We start from the raw sequence: 15811 nt of genomic DNA, 5'->3' as shown, positions 1-15811 counted from the left end.
TGTTAAAGAGTTAACCAAATAGCTCTCCGGATTATCTGCATTGAACATTTTTGCATTAACTTTGACTCGTCACATACGCTGCTGCTACTGTTTACCATCTGTCATTTTATTCCTAGTTACATGTACATATCTACCACAATTACCTCTTACCCCAGCACAGCGACTCTGTACTGGTATCCCTTGTATATACTCAAGTTAACGTTACTCATTGTGTATCTATTATTACGTGTTTTACTTTTCTATTATTTCTGTATTTTCTTCCTCTGCTTTGTTGGAAAGGGCCCGTAAGTAAGCATTTCACTGTTAGTTTACACCTGTTTTTTATGAAGTATGTGACAAATACAATTTCATTTGATTTGAGAGAAAGCAATGATGTGGCGCACATATCTGCACATTTGTGACAGAGTACACCATTTTTGGGGATCACTTTTGGCTCATGGGTGCTACTTTCAGAACTACTGGCTAAAAAGTATACAAAAATACTAGAGAATATCCTTAACCTACTGGAGAGTACTTTATCCTTGGTGAAGTAGGAATTGTTAGCGAAGCATTTACCTGGAGGGGGGAAACGTGGTGGTCCAAAGCCTTCTGGTTTGGGTGATATGCACTGGTTACACTATATTCTCCAGGCAAAGTTCTGATTACCACAGCCCCTGCGATCATAAGTCTCAGTCAGGACTACCCCAAACCACAGAGAAAGGTAGTCAATGACTCAACTAGGAATGACATTCTTCCTTTTGTTGTTAGTATTTACGCATTAGGGCATTCCCAGTCTCCTGCTCTCTGGTGCATGTTGCCCCTGAGGGCCCACCTCTGCCCATGCCACGGGGACAACCCGAGGATAAAGCCTCCGTGCTCCCAATCTCTACCACGGCCCATCATTCCTGGCCCTGAGTGTGACCGGGGGATGACAGTGTTCAGAATGTTACACTAAGTTTGAGATCTATCAACTTTAACCACCATCTACTAATTGCGAAGTATATGTTGCAAATGTATTTATGTACAAGGATATTCTAAAATGCTGAAACTGTTAGAGTAGGTTGGATATGTCCATTCCAGATGCGTGGAACAGGATTGGCAGAACATACCTCCACGGTTCATCATGCCTCCCTTGTCAACCCTCATGGGCATGCCTCCTCGCATCATCCCCGTAATGGGCTTAAGGCGAGCCTTCGACACCTTTATCTTCTTTCTCTGAAAGTCTTTGCCTAGGTAGGAAAATGGGAAGAGGTGCATATTCAATACAAACATTCATAGAAAGAACATTGCCAAGAATATGCATGAAGCCCTATTGATTCTTATCAAGGGGCTATCAGATGGCCTCCATTACTACCCAAAGTAAAATAGCACTACGACACTCACCATCAAACCACTCCACTGCCGCTTTGGCGCATGGGGGCTCATCATAGCAGAGTACAACCGCCCTTTGGTTTCCCTGAATCTTTGTCTGTGTAGATGTTGATAGCAGGCAAACCTGTGCGCTTGTTGATCTGAAAGACGGAAACCAGCTAATCACCCAATTCATCCATCCCTTACTTTTCAAAAGTCTGTGGTAACATTTAGGAATAGGCTCCAAACTGCATCATAGTCAAGTACCAACCCTGATTATTCCACTGTGCTTGAAAAGGTCAGCGTCGCGTTCTGTGTGAGGCCGGTGATGTAAATGGTGCTGTTCTCAGTCATCCTGCCCCTCTGGGCGTCCTGTGGACAGAGTTAGGGCTGTTAAACATTTTATTTACACATTGATGCACACAAATATGTTGCTGGGCTTGATATATGGAATGCTGAACTTACCCATGTCTGAGTCTGGTTTTGTTGCCCATCCAGAAAGTGGAGAGAAGACAAGAGATCCAACATTAGTATGCACATTTGCCTGATCATCTACCCCATGCATGCAGCAGTTTGACTTTACCCAGGCACACATGCTCCTCTGAGCGTTCCCTTATGATTATATTCCTTAAACCCAATGTGTCATGTATAAAAAAGTGGTTTCAAAACCCCTGAACACACCAAAGGCTGAAAAACTAATTTGAAAGTTGTAGATCAAAAGACCACATTCCTAAGCAAGGAAATATTTAGAAAAGCCTAATGGCTTGGGGTTGTATACCATGAACATATCAGTGGGAACACTGTACAACTTGGAAGTAATTGAGTGGACGCTAGACATTGAAAGATTGAAAATACCGTCAAAGCATCGTGTGTGAAAACCGACATGAACTGTCAATGTCATATCTGCTTTGATTTCCCCCATTGACTAGAAAATACTTAACGACAAGTAGAGAAAAATATCTAAATGTATAAGGTGGTCTAGTGTATTATGGTCTTGTAATTCTCATTAAACTTACAACCAGGCTTACTGAAGCCACCTCTGTCTCCAGCAATGCTGGGGGAATAAGCGGAGATATGGAGACGATTTCCCTTTAACAGACACTTTGTACCACATAGGGGGACACTGGGCACAGTTCTGAGTAGCTCTCATTTAAAACTCCCAAAATAGACTAACTTCACTCTAAAGCCACCAAAAGACACTTTGAATCTTAAAAGGAACTAAAGAATCTTAAAAATGGGTAGGGGTCTATACAATGCTTGTGGTCTATGGGTTCCCTTGCTGAATACAATATTATTTCTAAATGCAAAAGTAGCATAACTTTATAGGAGTATCAATGTTTCGTATAACGGGGTGGCATCAATCTTTATTACCTCTGGAGTAGAAAACCCCTGACTTTTACAGAACAGGAAATATTTGAATTGTTTCAGATGCAGCTCAAGTTAAAAACCAAACTTCTCAGGCTTAGAGGACGAGGTCAATATACAAAGTAAAATTCACACCCCCCTTTCCCCGCAAAATGCCATAACATGTATGACAGTGTTCTGCTGAAGCATTTACTATTCAGAGCTGTACCTGAGACAGTTGTTACAAATAACTTGTATGATACATGCAGCCATTTCATGTAAAAATGTAGCCAATTAACACATTGTTTTACACAAGGAGATTATTTGATTAAAGTTTTTTTTTAAACTACCAATAATTTATCAAATTACATTTGTTCAAAAACAGTGTTTTTTCCTCTCGATGACATTGACTGACATTTGACACCTCGTTGACACCACCGATTATGTCCCCTTTTCCAAAGGCTGCCGGTCCAGACTCAGAACTGAGAAGTGGTACTGTAAAAGTTATTGGTGTGTTTACACGGCTCTCACTTTGTTACCTGTAGCATATAAATGCAACAAAGCATGTTAAAAGCTCACTTTAGCAATACATTAAGTTACCATTTTCACACTTATGTTTCTTACCTGTAAGTAGGAAAAGAGAATGCAATGCACTTGTGGATACTGGGGTAAATAAACAAATTATGTTAAAAGTTAAAACTAAGAAAATGTGCCTCTGCATTTACCAGTACAATAACCACACTGGTAGAATGCATAATTTTATACATGGCCTTGAAGTGACAAAGCAATGCATTCACTTAAAAAAAAAAAAAAGATTTTAAACAAATGTTAAAAATAACCTCCCAAATCTGAAAAGCTCTTCACAAAGCTTCATGGCTTTAGACCACTTCACTCTATAAATGTTTTATTGATATACCCATCGACTAATATTAAGACCTAACATGGCTAAATAATTGTTACTGTATGCATGCAGGTTTGGAGCTATATGTTCCCGAAGTGGATGTACGGCTCACACTGTATTTATCTATATTGTCTTCCTGTTGAATGTTTGTGAAGTCTTGATTGTGGTTGTTTGAAATGTCTTGTTAATTGGTGTTGGACCCCAGGAAGATTAGCTAGCGTTACGGCGTTAGCTAAATGGGGATCCTAATAAAAATCACACACACACACTTAGCATTGTATCGCCTACCTAAAGGGGTAGTGCCAAAGTTGGAACACAAACTAAATACCTTTAAAATGTAGCCAGGGTTTATGCAGGAACCCTATAGCAAATATTTCCAGAATTAAAAAAATAAACCAGGGACCCCAAAGACTACCTGAACCTCCCAAAATAAACAAAATCTCTGGTTCCATGACCTCACTGCTTATTATCCCAACTGACTTTGGCTCCTTTCTAAAACAAACTTCTACAGGCAAAAAAAAATCTTTCTACATCTCTGGGTAGCCAGACTGGTATTTCACTCACAAAGTTCAGTTGGGTGTGTCTTGGGGGCCAAAGTAGAAATGTTTGCCGATGGTCTTTAGCTTGTGGGTACATTCTTACCTTTAGCCATACAGTCAACCAATCAAAATGTATTTATAAAGCACTTCTTACATCAGCTAATGTTACAAAGTGCTGTACAGAAACCCAGCCTATAACCCCAAACAGCAAGCAATGCAGGTGTAGAAGCACGGTGGCTAGGGAAAACTCCCTAGAAAGGCCGGAACCTAGGAAGAAACCTAGAGAGGAACCAGGCATGAACGTGGTACCTTCAGGCGTTTGGAAAATGCTCCCAAAGATGAACCGGACTTGTGGAGGTCTACAATCTTTTTTCTGAGGTGTTGGCTGATTTCTTTTGATTTTCCCATGATGTCACACAAAGAGGTACTGAATTTGAAGGTAGGCCTTGAAATACATCCACAGGTACACCTCCAATTGACTCAAATTATGTCAATAAGCCCATCAGAAGCTTTTAAAGCCATGACATCATTATCTGGAATTTTCCAAGCTGTTTAAAGGCAGTCAACTTAGTGCATGTACACTTCTGACCCACTGGAATTGTGATACAGTGAATTATAAGTGAAATAATCTGTCTGTAAACAATTGTTGGAAAAATTACTTGCATGCACAAAGTAGATGTCCTAACCGACTTGCCAAAAGTATAGTTTGTTAACAAGACATTTGTGGAGTGGTTGAAAAACGAGTTTAAATTACTCCAACCTAAGTGTATGTAAACTTCTGACTTCAACTGTAAATATTTCAATCCTGTGAAATTTGTCTTGTCAGCAGTAGCACCTAACATTTCGCATTACAACAGTAAGACTAGTCATCAATGAAAATGCTGACTTTTATTGTACAATCATTTCTGCATTGTTATTTGAAAAGTGCTCTGTGGCAATGTAGTTTGCAAAAATACATAATTGAGCTGTCATCTTTTTCCCAGGAATGCCACATGGTGTATAATAACAGGAGAAACATCATGATCTACAAGTATACAATTCATTATACAGTACTATATGTCCAAAGCTGTCTTCACATGGATAAGCACTGTGAAAAGCTGCACAATTAGCAGCCGTGGTATTCACATTTGTCATTATCAGTAAGAAATTGTTATGGCACTAGAAATCAGGATATTTGATATGACCTCCTGTCCTTTATGTGTTGCTTCTATAACATTTTTTCTGTACTTTAAGGGATAAATATGAGTCTTAAGTAATAAATTAACAATAAAAAATACTTTCCTACAAAAAGCTAATAAAATGCTTGGATCCACAAAATTGGCTTAATGTGGCCATTACATGAGAAGCATCACTTACTCCAGAACAGTACAAAGTACATATCAACAGACCTAGATGAACAGTTTTGAATCCCACTGAATTCAGGAATTGAGGTTAGCTGATATGGACATATTTATGATGTAAGGCAGTCAACGCAGCCAATACTGTCAAAAGCCGTATGCTGAAAAACTTTGCTACAAGTCATCCCAGCACTGCTCTGCAGTTTCTCCTCTTCATCAGTGTGCCATCTTGCTCTAACTCATAGCATCCTTCCTGGTACATCTTTTCCTGTTTAAATCCAGTGAATCTGGTTGTCGCTGGTCACAGTAAGCCGTCCTGCTCAAAAACTGAGGGCAGGGTGGAGAACTTGAAGGGGGCAAACTTGATACCTGTCCCATGATAGAACTTATTCTGGAACTCCACCCTAGGAAAGGAGAGCATTCACATACTGTATGTAAACAACCAGTATGAATGCATGTGTGAACAAATTACTAAGCGAATGATTAAAAGATACTGAATTATACTGAGTAGGTGACCGCTGGGAAATGAGAGAGTATGTGAGAGTAGATGAGTGACTAATTGACTGACTGAATGAGTGACTGAATGAGTCAGTCAGTAAGGCATCACGTAGTTTAGTATAAAGACTGACTCACCAGTGCAACCGGAGGGCATGGAGGAAGGCTGAGAGCCCTTCCATGACCAGCAGGATGGACACAGTGAGCACAGCGAACAGGCTGAACACTGGTACCAGAAACAGCACCCCCAGTCTGGAGGTCATCCTGAGGCCCAGACGCATCACCATGGCCCACAGCACCTCGGAAAGCTCTGACAAACATATAGATGGACAAACAGTAAGAGGAAGATGTATGGATCAATATCTGAACATAGAGACAGTAATTGATAGTAATTGCCCCCTTGTGGCCTTTTAAAGGTGTAGTGAGTCCGATACTTACGAGCGTGGGCCAAACTGAGGGCCCAGAGACGTAGGTAAGACGCAGTGTTGGAGATGCAGCCCAGGCAATACTCTATGGTGTGGATGGCTTGGTGCAGGAACACGTCCCCAAAGTCAAACTGAAAGATGTACAACACATTGATTAGACAGAAACGCAACAGTGATGTACTCAAATGTGTATATGAGATGTACAGTTGTGGTTCTGACCTCCTTAGGCTGGGTCTCTCTGCTGGTCATGAGGTCATCCAATCCCTCTTCCTCATCATCATCGTATGCTGGTGCTTGGGACATATCATCCTCACTCACACGCCGAACTCTCTCATATCCCTAAAATACAGACAACGGACATTAAAATGTCTGAAATTATTTACTGAAAACGTATGGGTAACAAGCTCATACATGACTCTTTCCACCATACTCACCCTGCGCAATCGCAGGCCCTTCCCTCCACGGTGCAGCCAGTAGAGGTAGACTGGTTTTCCTAACAGCAGCACAGGCACAGACAGCAGAGCCACCACCACCAGGAAGACCTGCAGCCCAGTCTGTGGATCAAAATACACACAGTCAAACACAGAGCCACATGGATAGATGGTCAAAAGAGACATTCAGAGATTCAGATACAGATGCTGAGAATCCCAGAATCATCACCCCATCCCCAACACCCACCTGTCCAGGGTAGAGAGGGGTGTTGTCCCCTCCCTGCATGAGGAACATGTTGATAAAGTGGATGAGGATGCTGGGGGCCAGGCGGGAGTCACGTGCACCGAACGCCAGCCACTTGTAGAGGATCATGAAAACCAGGTAGCCAAACAGACAGAGCAGGAACAGCAACTCAGGGAGGAACAGCAGGTAGACGTTAAAATGATGTTTGAAGTGCCTGGATAAATGGAAGAGAATAGGGAAGGGGAGGAAAGGACGGATTTACATTTAGAGAAACCCTTTCTGAATTTTTCAGCTTTTGTGACTACTGTTAGGAACCACCAACTGCTCACTCACAGATGGTTGAAGACACTGAGCACCACCCCAAAGCTCATGTGCACGACCCCTATGATGACGGACATCTTCATCTTGTAGGAGTTCAGGAAGGACAGACGATTCACTGCCATGTTCCATATCTGTGGGTGTGACACAAAGCATAACATGAACATAACATCAGACAATGTCAATCTCTGGGATTTGGGAGCAGTGAAAGGCATGAGAAGGGACATGTGATTGTGGGTTTGTGTGTTTAGCATCTGAGAGCATGGCTATATGTCTGTGTGTCGTGTGTATGTATACTCACAGGATCGATGCCAAAGGGGTATGGTCCACTAAAGACACCAGTGACATTGGGATCAAGGGTGAGCAAAGCATTCGTTTGGAGAGTTTCATTTCTGGAATAAGAGGTGAATATGAGTACAATAACCTCAGTCAGTTACAGCTAAATTAAAACGATATGTTCACATCGACAGGTACACTGACCATCTATTCTGTGCATACTGTGCTTGGGAATGTACTAATGCGCATGTTTTTGTGTGTTCGGTTTGATCACTCACGTCCACTGCTGATCTGTGAACATAGCCCTAACACTCCAGCCTGAGCCAAATATGTTGAGTGACTTGGAGAAGCAGTCATTGTAGATCAGCCCCGTGTACACAGAGAAAAGGCCCATCATTAGTATGATATAACGTCCCTCAAAGAACACTGTCCAGATCTGAGGACAACACAGAAACCAAGACCAACATTCATGGCAGTACATCAAAATCAAGACAACCACAAAAACACAATTGAATTTGATAGAAATTACACTTAAAACGCTCTCACCTCATTATCAGAGCGCTTGTGCTTGTGGCTCTTCTCTTTCAACACCATCCACAGGGCAAAGCATGCCATGACCACACCATGACCAAGGTCCCCAAACATGACCGCAAACAGGAAGGGGAACGTAATGATGGTGTAGGGAACTGCCAAGCAGAGATACATTTAACATTTTAGTCATTAAGCAGACACTCTTATCCAGAGCGACTTACAGTAGCAATTAGGTTTAAGGGCCACATCGACAGATTTTTCACCTAGTCGGATTGGGGATTCGAACCTGTAACCTTTCAGTTACTGGCCCAATGCTAAAAATGATCAGCATGGACAACTAGCTTTCATTTATTCCTATAACTGTGCTCAACCTGACTAGTCTGCATTACATGTATTCGTTAGTCGTAATTGTAATCCTATAATGAGTCCTCGCGAAAGCCAGACAAAAACGATTTGGGGGATTTTCATGAAATTTTATCCATACAATAGTCCTTTGGAGAAAGGATTGTTGACATATATTTTACATTTGTATTTAAAAGCCTAATTGAGAAATAATTACTCAAGGTTGGCATATTTATGACATTTTGGCTTTACCCATGCCTCCTTTAAGACACCATAATGTTTTATCTGTAGATGCTACATAGCAAAAATTGGTGTCATTGAAAATATGACATTTTTAACTTGCCAATTTTTTGTATATATTGTTGATCATAATATACTGTACTGGCATATCAAAGTTCCAAAGTGGGATCTCTGCTAGTTTTTAAATTATGGCCCATTTTATGTAGAGAAATTGGCATAGACGACAATGTAACCAATGATAGCCCTCCTTTTACCTTTATCATTGCACACTCTGCAAATCACCAGCTGAGGGTGGCCATTTTGAAACTATTTTCACATTCACTCTGTTGGTAATGCTTACAAATTGGATCATAATTCTAAAAGCAGGAATGATGATCCCACTCTGGAACTTTCATATGCCAGTAGAGTATATTATGTTCAACAATATATTGAGTACTTTTCCAAATCAAAATTGGTATATTTTCAATATTCATGTTTATATTTCTCAACATTAATTAATGTAAAAAAAAAGGTTTATGAAATCAAAATACTACTCATATTACAGAGCAAGCAGTAAAGCTTCATATGACACCAATGTTTGCTTTGCAGCACCTACAGACGAAACTCTATGGAGTCTTAAAGGAGGCCTGGGTAAGGCCAAAATTGAATAAATATGCCAACTTTATTAAATAAGATAGATAAAAATATCCAATATATTTCAACAGTGCTTCCTCCAAAGGACTATTCTATGGATCACATTTCGTGAATATCCCCATAATCATGGTACAGTATTTTTTTGTCTGGGTTTCATGAGGAATCACTCTAATAGTGCTCACCTGAGCTTGCCTAAATGTTGTGTCTAAAGTGTTCCAAACTAGCCTACCTGTAGGTTTGTCTGTCGACTGCACAGGAGGTTGGTGGCACCTTAATTGGGGAGGACGGGCTCGTGGTAATGGGTGGAGCAGAATTAGTGGAATGGTATCAAATACATCAAACACATGGTCCTCCATGTGGTTGATGCTATTCCATTGATTCCATTCCAGTCATTACTATGAGCCATCCTTCCCTCAGCAGCCTCCACTGGTCTATTGAATCTGTACTCACCTGGACTAGCCTCCCTGTAGTCTCCAACCCCGTAAGCCTCCACAATACTCTGAAAGCCGGAGGTGAACTTGTTTGTTCTCAAGAGCGTAGGTGGTGTGTCGTTGCTTGGGATTCGGTTTACAAAGGATGGTACAGTGGCATCACCTTTTCTCTGAAAAGTGAAAATAGCATGTATTACATTTATACACACTACTGCCAGATTTGACAAAACAAACTACTGTATCTGTAGGACTATGGTATCCTCAACAGCCTCACTCACCGAGCCTTCCTCCAACGCCCCCCGCAGGTTGGTCAGGTCATTGACAGGGCACCACACCTCAGCAATGAGACACTTGTTGGTGACGTCAAAGCTACTCAGGTTGAGGATGTGGTAGATGGCCTTCATCTTCTTCACCTGCACTACCCAGGTGAAGGCCGACTCTGAGGCCTTCTGCAGCCCCTGCCTCAGGTACTCCTCAGTGCGGTGGAGCACCTGGTGGTGCCAGGGGACAGTTACAAGATTTGATATGTTCAAGTATTTGCATAAGGTCTTATAACTAGTGTCTATGCAAATGTGGAACATGGAGAGATGTCATCCAAATATTATCTAGCCAAACTCTATCATACATTGTTTGGGCCGTGCCTTTAACATGACATGCATATAGACAGACAGACAAACAAACAAACAAACAAACAGACAGACAGACAGACAGACAGACAGACAGACAGACAGACAGACAGACAGACAGACAGACAGACAGACAGACAGACAGACAGACAGACAGACAGACAGACAGACAGATGGGTTATGCCCTGGCAATTGCCCGTACATTGTTCAAGTCCAGCATGCGTGTCCTTAGGCTGTCCATTACATCTGCCCTCTCCTCGTCATTCTCAGGGTGGGGGTAAAGGTGACAGTGGTAACTGGAAGAAAAGGATACAAAAATATCACTGATACAGATCAATGAGAGACACAGGCCTTATGAGATGAAGAAGTGTGCATGCAATGGATGGTTTTGTGTTTTGTGCTGGCAAAAGCATAGATACCAATCGCAGATCTTTTGGACCTTCTGTCCAATCTGGTCTCCCCAGAATGAGATAAGGAACACAACATTTTTGCTGATCTCACCCTGTAAGGTACACACACACAATACATATTATGTGTCTTATTCCCCCCCAAAAATGACATAACGGTAAACATAGATTTCTGAAATCCGTATTTCTTTCTATTTCTACTCACAGTGTCCAGGTCAGCAAGGCTCTCGCCCAGCTCTGCATAGCTGAGGATAGTGTAGCCCTTACACACCCTCCACAACATGCGCTCAAAGGCCTCCACCTTCACCCGGTGGATTAGGCCTGACACAAACCTACAGCCAAGAGGAAGACTTTATCACTCAGGACTCACCACTTACTCAAGCTGACTCTCACAGTGATTAGCTACACATTATGTGAGTTTCTATTATACATGTTTGTCTGTGAAACTCACCCCAGCTTGGCTCCCAGTCTCTGCATGCCAGTGCAGCCTCCAGAGTCTGACTCAATGGATTGGAACTCTTCATACTGGGGGCCAAGGGCCTCATGCTGCATACAAGGAAAGGCCAGGTTTACATGATCAACCCACAAATACCAGTAGCCTTTGATTTGAAAAAAGGGTAAGTCTTAAAGTGGTATTTAAGTAGTTTATAAACCGTTAGTTATTAGTTTATAGACCTTTTGTAAATCTGTAATAGCAAAGTTATTACATAATGGTTGAAATTCATTGCTACACCTATTGTCAAGTGTAGCCTATTACAGGGATCAACAACTAGATTCAGCCGCGGGCCAATTCTTTCTTCAGCGGATGGTCAGAGGGCCGGAACATAATGACAAATGATTTGTAGACTGCAAGTTGATCGCAAGAAGCCCGAACAGATATAATATGTGACTAAAACATAATAATTTTAAACCTTGCTTACATTTGTATACAATCACGTGTCTATTATGCGTGGGAGTACTTGGGAACAGATGTACAAAATGAAAATCACTTGGAGACGATTTCCTGGTGTTTTTACAGTCTTTTATGTCCAACAATGAAAATTCAACCAACATTAAAAAATATGTAATTCTCAGAAAACTTGGGGGCGAATGAAAATACCAGTTGCTGCCAGTTGGGGAACCCTGGCCTATAATCTACAAGCTAAAAAAACATGCATCATTGGCTGTGGAATCACATGACCAAATGTTCATTGTTCAAAGTCAGGTGATACTCATGTGTGTGGTGATGAGGATACTCAACGCATGAAGAGAGGACAGAAAGACCCAATATATGGTGTCACAGTCAACTGACAGTTGTGTCTGGGAGGGCAATCGAGCAAAGGGTGAGTCTGATAAGTGTATATGTCACTTAAATGGCATTAGGCAGTTATGAGGCGAGGGTATGTGATAGTAATGTGTATGGTGGGAGTCATAGTTGTGTAAATAGACATGACGGCACTAACCCGGGAGCGGCTGTGTACGAAGGTGTGTGTGATCCTCAGCATGTGCGTGTACTCGGTCAGCTCCAGAAGATTCCGCTGCAGCTTCTCTTTGTTCCTGGCCACCTCGCTAAGCTCCACCTCCAGCCTTTGGAGCTGTTCCTGGGGGACCACAGCAGACAGACCACACAGGGTCAACACTCCTTGACCACAGCAGACAGACCACACACGGTCAACACCCCTTGACCACAGCAATCATATGGGAATTAGTTCCCCTCAACCATTAATAACACACAATCAATACCCTTAACCACACATGGTCAATACTATCTTCAAACATTTACCAACTCAGCGATTCATCCACAGTGATCATCAACCACAGCACTCGTTCATTACATGACGAACAGAATCTCAGACCTACCATGATTTCAAGGACATGTTTGGGGGGAGGGGCGACTGGACAGATTTCATCATCTTCTGGCACAGCAATATTTGCCTTTCGGATCTCTCTCAAAAGGTACCCTGTACAAAGAAAAAAAATGTTTTTAATTGTTTAATCAGATAAACAAACACTGATTGAGCACAAAAGAACAGACAATCATCATGGGGATCTGTTGAAACATCCAGAGTATTTACAGTTATAAAATTCAGACATGTTTGATCAAAACATAAAGAGGTCTTGCTAAAATTATCTGTAGAAGTACAACTGAGATCTATATCTAGCACAAAGCCAGTATTTCACAGCGGAATGACTTGTAATTCAATCCCACTGCATTGCTGTTACCAAAAGCAATATGTAATTCTCTGTAGAGGTAACCAGAGCTTGATCAAACCGCACCAGTAAATCAAAGGTACAGATGTAGGATCTTAATTTGATCTCTCTTTTGTTGTTGAGAATTTTCCTATACCGCAGGAAAGGCAAACTTGTAGTCTATTTTAGGTTTAAAAAGGCTTCTAAAGATTGTAATTTCCACTTTGAAATGTCAGACTTGATTTGCCCTAATAAAAAATGTATCAACCCCTACAAAAATGTCCATTAGTTATAATTCACATAATAATTCACAGGATTATTATGGGGCCGCAGGTGGCCTAGTGGTTAGAGTGTTGGACTAGTAACCAAAAGGTTGCAAGTTCAAATCCCTGAGCTGACAAGGTAAAAATCTGTCATTCTGCCCCTGAACAAGGCAGCTAACCCACTGTTCTGAGGCTGTTGTTGAAAGTAAGAACTGACTTGCCTAGTTAAATGAAAAAAATATACAGAATTATTTTCCCGCTGTAGCAAACTGGCTCAAATTAGGATCCTCAAATTAGTATGGTAGTAGTAGTCTTGGTCTAGTGTCCATCTCAGTGACCTCACCCAGAATTCTCTCCATCTCTTCACATCTCTTGATTTCGCTGACGAAGCGGCGCTGGAACGAGTTGACGCTGGGGTTGATCTGAAACCAGAGGAGCACAGTGGTCAGTGACTGTCAGGAGGCCCAATACTCACATCCTGGAGTTCATGAAACAGATTCATTTCCAGTCCATTTTATTTTGCAGAATATATCATCTAAATATCAACATTTCATTTTGAAAGGTACAAATCAATTTGCTTTTGAAATCTAGGTCAGGTCACAACAATGAAATTAAACAATCCCAGTGAGCAAGGTACCTGGGTAACAGGTTTTTGGAGCCCCTGAATTATATAGACAGACAGACCATATGCAGTTACATAGAGACCTCCATCATGACTACCAGACAATCACAGAATAGGGGGATATGTGATCAAATAAGGCTTTTATTGATTTGCTTAATCAGTTTGAGCTACATTGTATTTACATTTTTTTTTACAAATAATTGATCCACGAGTAGCACATTAAGTGGACTGATAGACACACTTAGGCATAACCCTGGGTGCACTGGTAGTCCGATGCAGACAGACAGACAGACAGACACACACACACAAAGAACAGTTTTGGTCCTGACATATAATTGACGACTGACACTGAGTAGACCTAACTAACTGATATACACTATGCTTCTATTATTGCATTGCAAGTCTGCACATTGGCTCGACAGACAAGTGGAATAGCCTACTTACATCTCGAAACTCGACCAGACCCATTTCTCCCAGCTCACTTATGCAATCGTATGCTGAACCGGACTGTAGAAATAACTGCGCCAAGCACATCTCTTCACTTCGGAACACCGACCCCATCTTATCTACCACCGGCACCTTGCTGACGAAATCTCCTCCGGCCTATTAATTCACTCTACGACAAATGTAGCAGTAGTTGCATCAAATAAATCATACCAACGCAAAATCACAACTCTGCCGGTGTCTATAATGCCAAGCTTCGCAATAACGTTTCCGAAAATTAACACATTGTATCGAGTATGAGCTCTCTCAATTTGGCATAATTACTCTGCCTATTAACAGGTTAGTTATTTCATCGATAATAACGCTCGAGCTCTTACACTAGATCATTAGGTCTGCTAAATTGTAAGAAAACAAACAATACACCCTCACCCTTCTATCGCTTCGCACATATTTATCGAGCGTGTCAGATAATACGCGTCATCCTGTGTCGCTATCACAAAGAGTCAACTATATCCCCGTCGCAACGCTATGTGTGTAAGATTGCTCATTACGCAAAATAGAAAATAAAAATATATTTCAGTCATGCCAGAAGACAATATCCAATATTGTACATAAAAAGTACAGGTTAAAATGTGGGTAATTATAAATAAAATACTTTCCTTTAATCGCAGTATGTTGGCTGCCTATATAGTCTGAGCGTGCCTGCAGGTTGCCAGATATTTATATTTTTGTCCTCAAATTGAATCTTGACACCCGAGTATACGCTGCTATTATCAAAAGTGTATAAAGGTAGGGTATGGCCTACACCCACTATAGTCTATACACTCAAATAATAATACACTTTGATAGCGAAATTACCAATACGAAAATACCACATTATTTTCCTAAAGCCTATGACTCATAGGCTATGAGCCTTTCTGACAATATATAAACACACAGCCATTAGGCCTAGTACAGTCAATGTATGTCTATAATATTTCCAAAAACACAGAGAATTTTAGATGAATTTATATTTGAATGTGCATTTTTTTATGCTAGCTTATATGGAGGGCGAAATTGCCTTACAGCTATTATTTAGTTTGGGGAATTGTATAAAATCTGGCAACTAGAGCATCCTTTCATTTATTCAGTTCCATCATTCAAATTAGGGTGAACCATCTGCCCTTTCTTTGTGTGTGTAGGCCTGTATAAGGATTGTAGGTGGTGGTAGGTTAATAAATGCTGTCCAATAGTTTCTCTTTTTAAATCAAGTCAAGTGTCAAACTGTTACCTTACTGTGATCTTTTTTCTTTTTACATTTTCTTACCCACTTTGATCTCATCAGCACTCTGTCTTAGTCGAGTGTATTGTGCAGTTTGTGTCATCATGGTCCTTTTGATCCCCTCCCAATCCTTAACCCAAATAGCTTCAGAATTTCAGTTAGGTAACATGCAGAACTTGTGAATAAGGCAGGCCGGGTTCCTG

General features: G+C 41.2%; 1 protein-coding gene across 3 annotated transcripts; it reads right to left on the bottom strand.

Moving 5' to 3' along the window:
* Nucleotides 1-4984: 4984 nt before the first annotated feature.
* LOC115159435 (V-type proton ATPase 116 kDa subunit a) lies at nucleotides 4985-15203 on the bottom strand. 3 transcript variants are annotated; one of them, XM_029709149.1, is made up of 21 exons: nucleotides 14777-15201; nucleotides 14348-14519; nucleotides 13625-13703; nucleotides 12689-12789; nucleotides 12292-12429; nucleotides 11301-11395; nucleotides 11055-11181; nucleotides 10862-10944; nucleotides 10645-10738; nucleotides 10095-10307; nucleotides 9836-9986; nucleotides 8186-8325; nucleotides 7918-8075; nucleotides 7665-7755; nucleotides 7379-7497; nucleotides 7049-7259; nucleotides 6805-6924; nucleotides 6590-6709; nucleotides 6384-6501; nucleotides 6084-6255; nucleotides 4985-5854 (listed from the first exon to the last, which is right to left on the bottom strand). In XM_029709149.1, the coding sequence occupies exons 2-21, from the start codon at nucleotides 14462-14464 to the stop codon at nucleotides 5752-5754; spliced, it is 2550 nt and encodes an 849-aa protein (XP_029565009.1). In that variant the 5' UTR covers nucleotides 14465-14519; nucleotides 14777-15201; the 3' UTR covers nucleotides 4985-5751. The 3 variants fall into 3 exon arrangements, with proteins under 3 accessions (XP_029565009.1, XP_029565010.1, XP_029565008.1); XM_029709150.1 differs by having other exon boundaries at nucleotides 7918-7979; nucleotides 14348-15203; XM_029709148.1 differs by having other exon boundaries at nucleotides 14348-15201.
* Nucleotides 15204-15811: the final 608 nt, after the last annotated feature.

This window comes from Salmo trutta, chromosome 23 (assembly GCF_901001165.1).
Source record: "Salmo trutta chromosome 23, fSalTru1.1, whole genome shotgun sequence".
Lineage (NCBI taxonomy): Eukaryota > Metazoa > Chordata > Actinopteri > Salmoniformes > Salmonidae > Salmo > Salmo trutta.
The sequence above is the reverse complement of the archived record's forward strand: the minus strand, read 5'-3'. Positions and strand labels throughout refer to the sequence as shown.